At 38.0% G+C, this 10661-nt stretch overlaps 1 protein-coding gene across 1 annotated transcript in view; it reads right to left on the reverse strand.

The window, feature by feature from the left end:
* The window catches only part of LOC107696119 (SAM and SH3 domain-containing protein 1-like), a 53515-nt gene that overhangs the window by 14782 nt on the left and 28072 nt on the right, over positions 1 to 10661 (reverse strand). Inside the window, exons 5-8 of the mRNA XM_016496299.1 lie at positions 4558 to 4595; positions 4194 to 4280; positions 3502 to 3614; positions 1492 to 1593 (exon numbers count right to left, since the gene is read on the reverse strand). Coding sequence (XP_016351785.1) covers positions 1492 to 1593; positions 3502 to 3614; positions 4194 to 4280; positions 4558 to 4595 — 340 coding nt within the window. The remainder of the gene's footprint in view (positions 1 to 1491; positions 1594 to 3501; positions 3615 to 4193; positions 4281 to 4557; positions 4596 to 10661) is intronic.

Consider the following 10661-nt stretch of genomic DNA (forward strand, 5'->3'; position numbering starts at 1 on the left):
TGATTTTGGTGTTAAACATATCCAAGGACATTTCTTCACAGTTTTTGGAGAGCTTCACCCACAACAGCAGTATTTATCTTTCTCTTCAAATCCATTATCAGAAGTCAGTTAAAAAAGGTCTTCAATTTCCTCAAATTTAATCCTTTGGGACATAAAATGACATTGACTGCACACACAAACAACATAAAGATGCACAGAAAGCGTTGCAGCAGGAACTGGCAGTGACTCCTCTCAGCGGACACAAGGCTTTGCTGGCCAGAGTGAGTCATTCTGTAGCTTTAAGCGCTGAGCGAAGCTGTGCTGTGGTTTGTTAACATCAAAAAGCATTGCAAAAACAGCTTAGCTGTTGACCATTAGAAAAGGAGATGTATGTTTACTTCCAGAGGCTGGAAGCTGCTCAAAGTTTCCATGATAACTATGTGTGTATTGGCAGCTTATTATTATAGCCAAGAGGGCAAACTAAATCCACTGTTACCAAACCTTTCAAGGATTTAACCAAGTACCCCTTCATGCAATGCTTGGGACGGCCCTGTGCACAGGCACATATATACGGTCTACACAAAGCATGCTCTTGTAATGGTAACTAGAGCCAGAGTAGTGTGACATATCAAACTGATTTCAAAGGCCAGGAGGCAGAAATGGCCACATATCACTCTTCAGTTAAGACGCACATTATGACCTCATCACCAGGGGATGTTTGGTGTGCCAGCTCCTCATGCCAAGTAGAAATGACATCAACACTAGAGGTTTTAGAGTGAGCTGCCAGTGCCAGATGCTCTTTACAGCTGAGGCATTACATTATCATCTCCATTCAAACACCCATGACATATCAGCTTTCAGATCACTGCTAGTATTGATTTAGAAGTGCACTCAGTAAATTACTCATTTAAAAAGTTTCACCTCAACAGAAATTAATAGTACTTTTAAAAATTATGTACATGAACATATGTACATATGAAGACTCTAGTCACATCAGTAACCTAATAAAAGCCACGTTCAGATCACATGACCAGCCTAACAATACTCATGGCTGACTGCTGTTTGCACATTTTTACAGTGAAATCAAAAACTGAAGCATGATACTCACACCACTATGTATCATGTAAATCCAAGACGATCAACATTAAAAAAAATAAATAAATAAAAAATACTGAGTGCAGATTTAATGTATGGTACCTACAGAACATCCTAAGCTTTATGAGTCTTAAAGTTTCTAACAAATGAAAGTGTGTTTACAGTGGTTATAGCAGGGAAGGGGATGAACTGGGTTGACGTAAGAACTGCCACTGCCTGAGTTTATAAACCACAATGTCACTAGTGTGGTCTGCAGAGATTTAACTCCATAGACACACACAAGACATCAGTCAGTACAGTGAGAGACATTACTAACACTTACTGCAGGAGGAAAATAAACTTTGATGTGACTGAATGAGGTTATGTTGTAAACGTCCTATCAGGTCTACAGTCTGGGTGGTTTAGTATAGTACTTACATTGCAGACGGAGGAGAGGTTAACAGTGGGACTGGATCCTTCAGTCCACTCTGCTGTGTCTGTACTGCTGCTCAACTGTCTGTTCCTCTCATATTCCTTTAACTATGGAGAACAAGAGGTCAAAGAGAGCCGCCCCGTCACCCTTACACTCACACACCCTATTTGTTACAGAAATAGAGTCAGAACACCCCATACAACCTTACATACACACACACACACACACACACACACACACACACACAAAGCTTTCACCAGTCACCAGCAAAATACATTAAAAAGACAGACACAGGCACACACAGAAATGCCATGTCCATTTAAACTAAGAGTTTTTTATTTATTTATTAATTATCTGTATTTATATAAACTATCATTCAAAAGTTTGGGTTTCGGAATGTCAGAAAATGTTAGAATGATTTCTGAAGGATCATGTGACACTGAAAACTGGAGTAATGGCTGCTGAAAATTCAGCTTTGCCATCACAGGAATAAATTTAAATTTTAAAATATTTTTAAAATAAACAAATAGTTATTTTAAATTGTAATAATATTTCAGAATATTACTGTTATTACTGTATTTTTGATCAAATAAATGAGCATAGGAGATAGAAACTATATTACATTATATTATTTATCAAAAAAATATTTTATTCTATACTCATTTATAGAATAATTATATTCTATAATCATTTATTAGGTATTTGTTTTTTATTATTAAATTTAAGTTTTTAGGTTAAAAAGTTACTACCCACCCTTATGTCACTCTAATTTCCACTTTTTCCCCACTGGAACAAAACGACAAAGCTGCTCTTTTTATACAATAAAAATGCATAATGATCATTGGTTGATCCTGGGTCCATTTTCATGCTACACTATGCACCACTAGACTATCCTATCTTAAATAAAAAAATAAAATAAAACAAATAAATGCATGACGCCTTTGGACACAAAGAAACATAGCACATAAAGACAAAAAACACAGAACAAGTAAAGCAACATTAATTAAAAAAAAATACATTTGCATTCAAACATAAACACAAGAGGACAGATACGTTCATGCATGCTTATAGCATGTATGATGTCAACTATCCACAAAGGCTTAGCATTGATTCAAATTTTAGATCCAGTCAATCAAGACTGCTCATTACAGAGATTAATTAACTACCAGCCCAAAGGAGGATGAAGCAAAAAATGAAGCAGAAGAGGCTTTAAAGGATGTAGAAACCCCAGTTGGTTAAAGGAATCAATGTCAGCCTTGTGGAGAGAAGGAAGCCACATTCTACAATCATCCATTAGGTTGATTATCAGATGATAATGAATCATTATCATGTACTCAAAAAACAATGACAGAGGGAAAAAAAGAGACCTACAATCACCCAAAACACCTAAACAGTGAAAAAGGACATAAGAAATCTATCCAACCAATCCCAGCTAACCCTACGTCAGAAATTAGACACCAAACACCCTCCTTCATCTCAACAAAACATGATTTGCACTAAGAAATCTACTGCAGCTCTCAGATGCAGGGTCAGTACGCATGTATTTAAATGTATGTGAGTGTGTGTATGTGCGTTTGGAGCAAAGAAGGAGCAGGGGGCATCAGTCTGGGTAAGTAAGGTTAGTACACATGAATGTAAGCTAGGAAAGCTCATTTGTTTTACTCTTCGGGGATAATGGGATGTGTTTACCCGTGCCAGCGCCTCCTCCACTGTGATCATCTTCTCTTTCACCATCATCATCAGCTGGATCCGTTCTTCATCACTCATAGTGATCTCACTGGCCACATAGCCAATGTCCTCTCCTGGAGGGTCAAAGGTCAAAGGTGAGCAACAAGAACAAGGGAAAGCCCCTTTAGGCCAAGTCAGTCCATTCAGTGATCATCATATAGTCAAGATCATGTTTCAAAAACATATTTTGAAATCAGCAATAATATGACAACCGACACATGAATGTAAGCTAGGAAAGCTCATTGCCAACAAGTTTACAAAAATCTTGGATAATGGGATGTGTTTACCCGTGCCAGCGCCTCCTCCACTGTGATCATCTTCTCTTTCACCATCATCATCAGCTGGATCCGTTCTTCATCACTCATAGTGATCTCACTGGCCACATAGCCAATGTCCTCTCCTGGAGGGTCAAAGGTCAAAGGTGAGCAACAAGAACAAGGGAAAGCCCCTTTAGGCCAAGTCAGTCCATTCAGTGATCATCATATAGTCAAGATCATGTTTCAAAAACATATTTTGAAATCAGCAATAATATGACAACCGTGGTGCCATAAATTCATTTTTGCAGGCAAAAAAAAAAAAAAAAAAAAAAAAAACCTTGGTTACTACACTTTCACTATAATAAAGCCATGGTTAACACTTGACAATAACTGTGGAACACACACTATTTATTCACTCATACACTTATTTATCTAACACACATACTCAGTCTGCCATAAATTCATTTTTGCAGGAAAAAAAAAAAAAACTGGTCTAGTTTTTCTCATTCTAGAGTAAACAAACAGGATCAAAAATGCATTGGATATTTAAGTGAAAGATGGAACTACAGCCACAATATTTAGTGTTATTATTTCTTCCATTCTTATTTCTATGAGTGGGCCATCTCTTCTCTCATATAGTGTCTCTGAACAATAAAAACAAGTGAGCTAAGAGTTATAAAGGGAGGAAACATGAGAAAACAGATTGAGTTTGTTTTTATTACCTTTTGACGTTTGCCTTGTGACCCCTTTCTGTGACTTTCGAAAGTTCTGCCAGAAGGATTTGTTTTTCTTCTTGTTGTCCCATTTTCCTGTATGTGAGGAGAGGAGAAAGCCATCAGGGCAATCAAACTCATTAACTTTTGTACAAACATACACTCTGAAATACCTAAATTGAACACTTTACAAAAAGAACTGACTCTACATCGATTATCTAACATCTACACGTCTGCCCATCTAGTGTTTACAGTGAACTCTGTCAACAGAACATTCCAGTCTGGTATAACACCAAATAATTCCATGTAATTTCCTCAAAACCACCAGAACATCATCATAATAGCTGAACAGTTTTCATAATGAAACACAAACCTGATCCATCTTCAGAGCTGGATTTGTGCAGAGGAATTCTGATGAAAAATATAGAAAAGAATGGAATTAGGACATGTACAATAAAACGCTTCAACACCTCAGCACTGAACATTACATTTCTCATATACGGCCTTATCTCCTACTGGCAGACAGGTAGTATGTATGTATGAGTGGCGGCTGGATTTGTGTTAACCAAATGTATAGAGAGATTTCTATGATTTGAGGCAGTAGAGGGCAGTGTGGTGCTGTTCACAGAGCATATGTCAGGCTCCTGAGGCTCACAGGGCACAGATGAGACACTCTGGAGATGCAGCAAAACAAGATGAGGAAGACAGAAAGTAAGAGAGGGAGAAAAAGGGAACAAGAGCCACCGCAGGACAGACACTGCCTGTTTATATTTCCACTCCTCTGAGGCACAGTGCTCTTGGAAAATACCAAAATAACAAAAATCTAACACACCTCGGCACTCATTTACGGAGTCAAAGGATTAACATATAGTGCACTAAGAATCCACAGATTACATATTGATACGGACAAAATTTGGCCTAATTACATCCTACTCTAACACAGACACATCACCTTTGAAAGCTGTTTCTTTAAACCACTTTAAACAAACTCTTATATACCAATTTTCTAAATCAGTTAGTCGATGAGTTACCTGAGCAACTAATCGTGATGGACAAACATATTTGTTGGAATGTGTGTAGATGTCATGCTTTAAAGGGGCTAAACTCTGTCTGCACACCAATTAATGTATTGATTACATTTTATTACATTTACAAAAATGCATGTACAGAGCCGTTCAACAATTTGGTGTCTGTGTCTTTGTCTCATACTTGGCAAGGCTGCATTTATTTGATCAGAAATTGAATAAAAATAGTAATATTGTGAAATAATAAATTTTAAAATATGTTTTCTGCTTTAACATGTCAAAATGCACTTTTGTCCTGTGATGGCAAAGCTGAATTTTCAGCCGCCATTGCTTCTGTCAGAAATCATTCTAATATGCCTATTTGGCATTTGTATAATAATAAATAAACAATTAATATTATTATTAATGTTGAAAAGAGTTATGTTGCTTAACATTTTTGTGGAACTAACGATACCTTTTTGTTTACTGGCCCAAAACATTTGAAAAGTAGTGTATGAGGGGGAAAAAATGTTTGGAGTCAAAACCGTATTTAGCCTTTTTTTTTTTAAATACAGAACAACTGGACACCCCATCCTGACTTGAGAAAATATCCAGTGTTTACATTCCCATTTGTCATCTGACATGGATCATGTTGACTTTGTCAAACAGTCGGTTGTAAAATGCTGTGTGAAACTGGGCCATGTGTTAACTGCCAGTGAGAGGAAGCATCTGAACTGAGTCAACTTTCAACAAAACCCAAAATACAGAGGGAGACGAAAACTGCCTCAAATGTGTTTGTTGTACAGATGGGGACATAAACGCAAGTACGCAAGTGTATGTGTTGTGGTTTTCTTATTTGAAAATGGATTCTCTCACTCATCCTTGGGTTAAGAAAACAATCTCAATCTAGTGTACACTAATGTAAACACTGACACAGGCATGTAAGCATACACTAACATACACTTTCGTGCACCTATGTGCTCCGGTCTGGTTTTCTCCACAGGAAGACAGTCACTTGTGCTTAAATCATCATGAGTGCATGCGTGTATGCTTTTCATCTGCTGTCCATGTGTCCAAAATACATCTATGACATACTCACTGCTAAAGCTATCAGTATCTACACACACTCACGAGGACAGTGTGTGTGTGTTTAGTGTCAGGTCAGATGTTACATGTCATTACAAGGACTGTGAAAATGTGCTTGTGTTAAAAACACAGATTCTTGCATATTTCAGGACATCCACTGCAATCTGACCAAATAAAGATGTCAACTCTGCTCTTTTACTCAAGTGTGTGTTTGAGACACAAGGCATGACGGAGGCCTCCCTGAATTATCATATCATTATGCTGCCATGGCAACACAAACTTTCTCTGTTTAACCTCTCATTCACCTCGCACAGAATCCAAAGGGAGTCTCCTGCTTGTATGCTAACTGCATCCCATGCTAAAAAGGCCCTATTGAAGAGCAGCTCAGTAAATTAGGCTCCATTCAGGATTTCTGCTATTGATAGAGTTGTATGTGTGCAAGCACAGTGTGACCAGCATACAATAAAAACGTGTTACAGTCTGTCAGTTTCTTTCTTTCATTTCACAGGGTGTCTTGTGTCTTTACTGGTGTATGTCTAGCAGAATATAAAGCCCTGCTAGTGGAATTCCTTCACTGCGAGTGACTGTCATGTCCACTATCTCTGAAACAAGAGGAATCCCTGGCTTGCTGAGATTGTTATTTGGAGAATGTGATGGAAGAACACTTCACACTGGAATATTTACTTTCTCCACAAGCTTCAACTGTGTCCTTCAATTTAATATGTAGCATGTTTGGGATCGACAACTGTATTTACTAAGAGATGCAACACAAATTATTTGGGTTGAATAATGTCTTGTAACCTTAGTAACAGACAGTAGCCATGTCTATGAGAAATACATTTTTTATTTTTTTGTCAATTTGAAAATTTTGGGCAGCATTTGCTGTTTTCAACCACTCAGATATGCAATTAAAAACGGATTCAACCCACTGTAGTGTTCTGACTCCCTCTCCTACTACATAAACCTCTAAGTTTGACCAATTTTAATAACCTGAGAGAGAATAGCCTTAATATTGATAATTGGGCTGCAAGATGAATCAAAATAAAGCTGATTAAATAAAAGCATGTTTCAACATTATAATTTGGGCAGCCCTAGCAAAGAATATCCCATTAAAGGTGCACTAAGCGATTTTTGAAAAACGCTTTTGACCACAGTGTCGTTCCGAGTCCCAAAACACACTTGCAGCCAATCAGCAGTAAGGGGCGTGTCTAATAATGATAGGGAGAAGAGAGCACTTAGTGAGTGCACAGGACGGATATTAGCAAATCGACTACCGATAATCGATAACAAGAGATGGCAGATAAAAAAAAAAAAAGAGGAAGATTTCGGAGGAACAAAACATTAAAAAGAAGGGTTACAAATCAGGCAAGAGGTAGGACCCGCGTAAATATCGGAACAGCTTCCAGCGGTGGAGAGAACTCAAGGAGCGGGAAGGGAATCGGATGCCAAGGTTGCTTTGTTTCTTCTTGATTGGTGAGTTACGTTGAATTTGCTTTTTCACACAACTTTTCTGTGTTGGCTTTTGCTTGAATATGCTGCGGCCGCAAGGCATAGCAGATTCTGCCATCGTCACTGCCAGGGTTGTGAACGTACGTGTGGGGCGGAGTTATCAAAATAGGGGCGAGGTCCTGTTGGGGTATGGGCGTGTTTGTTTTGGTGCTTTCAAATATCAACATCGTTGATATCAACATCGGCAAAAAACGCCTAGTGCACCTTTAAGTGTGCTTGTTTAAATCATAGGTACATACCAATCAACCAAATTTGCTCCCAAAATTCAGTCTTGAGTCTTCAATGTTTAAAGGAGTCACTTTGTTTATGGAATATGGTTGTAAATTTCCTTTACAAACTGAACAAAATGGTATGAACAAAACCTTAATTAGCTTTTATTTAAAATCACAGACAACTGTGTTCTGTTGTAGCCAGCTTGCCTTATGTCTTGTTATGCATATTATCAGAACTGGCCTTCCAAAGAGTGAGATCAGTCATATTACTATGCAAGCATGTCTTCAATATTGAATTAAGAGGAACATGATGTTGTTCTCATCAGTGATGTATCACTACAGTGATGTATGTTCACTGCTCTTTCAGAGCTGGGAGTGGGCTTACTTCCTCTAGTCAAACTGCTGATGAAGAGGAACACTTCTATCCCAGGGTGCACCTGGTGTCCTGTGATTGGTTGGTTTGCTTCCTTACACCTGGCTTTGGAGTTCAGAACACATATACGATTGAGCACAAAAACACATATACAAAGATCGCAAAGGAAGCATCCAGGAAATGACCTTGACTAGAGGTCATGGTAAATGGAGCTTGAGGGATTTCTTTAAAGTCACACACACTCAAACACGTACATTTTCTCTGTGTCCTGTTACATTTCTACCACCTATAATTCAGTAAAAAGCAGGTTAAAAGCTACATAAATTCTTATTATTAATGTTGAATTTTTTTTTTATAACAGTGTTATTATATTATAGCTTAATATTTTTGTGGAAACAGTTATTTTTTTTAGGATTCTTTGATTAATAGAAATGTCAAAATAACATAATATATTTGAAATATAAACATTTTGTAACATCACAAAGGTCTTTAGTGTCAATTTTTGATCAATTTAATGTGCCCTTGCAGAATAAAAGGATTGATTTCTTTAAAAAGCGTCTCTCTCACTGTCATCGGGTTCTGTGCTGTTCAGCATGAACAGCCTTTCTGGAGGCCAAGGCTTCTTCTAATCATACAGACAGGAAGTCGGGGTAATCTGGCAAAGACTGTTTTGTCCGGTATGGCACTGTGCTGATAATGTCACAGACAATTCTAAAGAATAGGATATGAAACAGGGCAGCATATAATCCTATTGCGATTATGACAAATATTGTAATTACGATTTGAACTGCGATATGACAAACATCTAGCATATTGCTTCTGCTTAGACGTCAAGGCAGAAATAATAAAAGCTGCTCTCACAGAATACTTAAAGTCACAATGAAACAGAAGCAGCATCAGATCTTGGTTCTATGTATCGGTTGTTGACTGGATTTTAAAAAGTGGGTGATGCTCTCAAAAGTGAAGGCAGGTGAAACTGAGCTTGCAGGAGTAGGTTTAAGTGGACTAAATGATTGTAGAAATCCTGTAAATGTCACCAGAGAGAAACCTGTTTTTCCCGGAAGGCCCAGTGTGCACAGCTGAATTGTTCACAAGAAAATCTATAATATGCATTTATAAAACAGATAGGATGAATTTTCATTTCATGCTGACTTTAAAGGGGCAGAGGCATAAAAGATGACATTTTGAAAAAAAAAAAAGAAAAACGTTTTTTTTGGTCCATACAATGGAAGTCAGGGGGCTACAATGTTATTTAATTTCCACTGTTCTTATATATATATAATATCATATCAGACCATTCAAATAAACAGATTAAATAGTTAAATCAACTAGCTAATGTTATTAAATATAAATATTGACTGAAAATTAAAAAAATCGAAAAAAGTTGCTTTTGTCAATCAAAGCTAGTTTCACAGCCATCACAAAGCAGAATACCAGTCAAACCCAGCCACATGTGCACAGGACCGCAGAGACATATAAATGATGAAAGATGTGTCAGCTCCATATGTTTTACATTTATCTAAGCATTCTACTTCTCACCAGAGAGTGTGGATGACAGCAGTAGAATTTAATCTTTCCCATGGCACGTGGACTGCTCATCCCCACAGGAGCAAACCATCAACACGGACGCAAGATGCATGGAGACACAACGCTGTTTGTGCACTGACATCATTCAAAGTCCTCATCTTCACAAAAACTCTAGTATTCTGAAATTCACGACATGACTAATACATTTTAAATTAAAGGGGTCATATGATGCTGCTAAAAAGAACATTATTTTGTGTATTTGGTGTAATGAAATGTGTTTATGCGGTTTAAAGTTTAAAAAAACACATTATTTTCCACATACTGTACATTATTGTTTCTCCTCTATGCCCCGCCTTTTTGAAACGCGACGATTTTTACAAAGCTCATCGGTCTGAAAAGCGAGGTGTGCTCTGATTGGCCAGCTATCCAGTGCGTTGTGATTGGCCGAATACCTCAAGCGTGTGACGGAAATGTTACGCCCCTCACCATACTGTTGTATTCCCTCAGCGACCAGCACGGATCAGCTCTAGGCATGACGAAGCGGATATCGTCCTCTTTTGGAAGACCAAACAAAGTAGTTTCGCTTTCACAACGAAGCACACAGCGTCTTCAGGATATGGCGGCGGCAACAATACTACAGCGAGAATAAAAGTTACGCCTTCTTTCTTTGCGTGAACATTTGGGCGGTGTTATGCAAATCTTCCCACAGAGCGACGTAGGTATGTGGGGGCGTGTTAGAACGAGCCGTTTTAGGTAGGTGTGGCTG

Source organism: Sinocyclocheilus anshuiensis, unplaced genomic scaffold, assembly GCF_001515605.1.
Source record: "Sinocyclocheilus anshuiensis isolate Anshui unplaced genomic scaffold, SAMN03320099.WGS_v1.1 scaffold306, whole genome shotgun sequence".
Lineage (NCBI taxonomy): Eukaryota > Metazoa > Chordata > Actinopteri > Cypriniformes > Cyprinidae > Sinocyclocheilus > Sinocyclocheilus anshuiensis.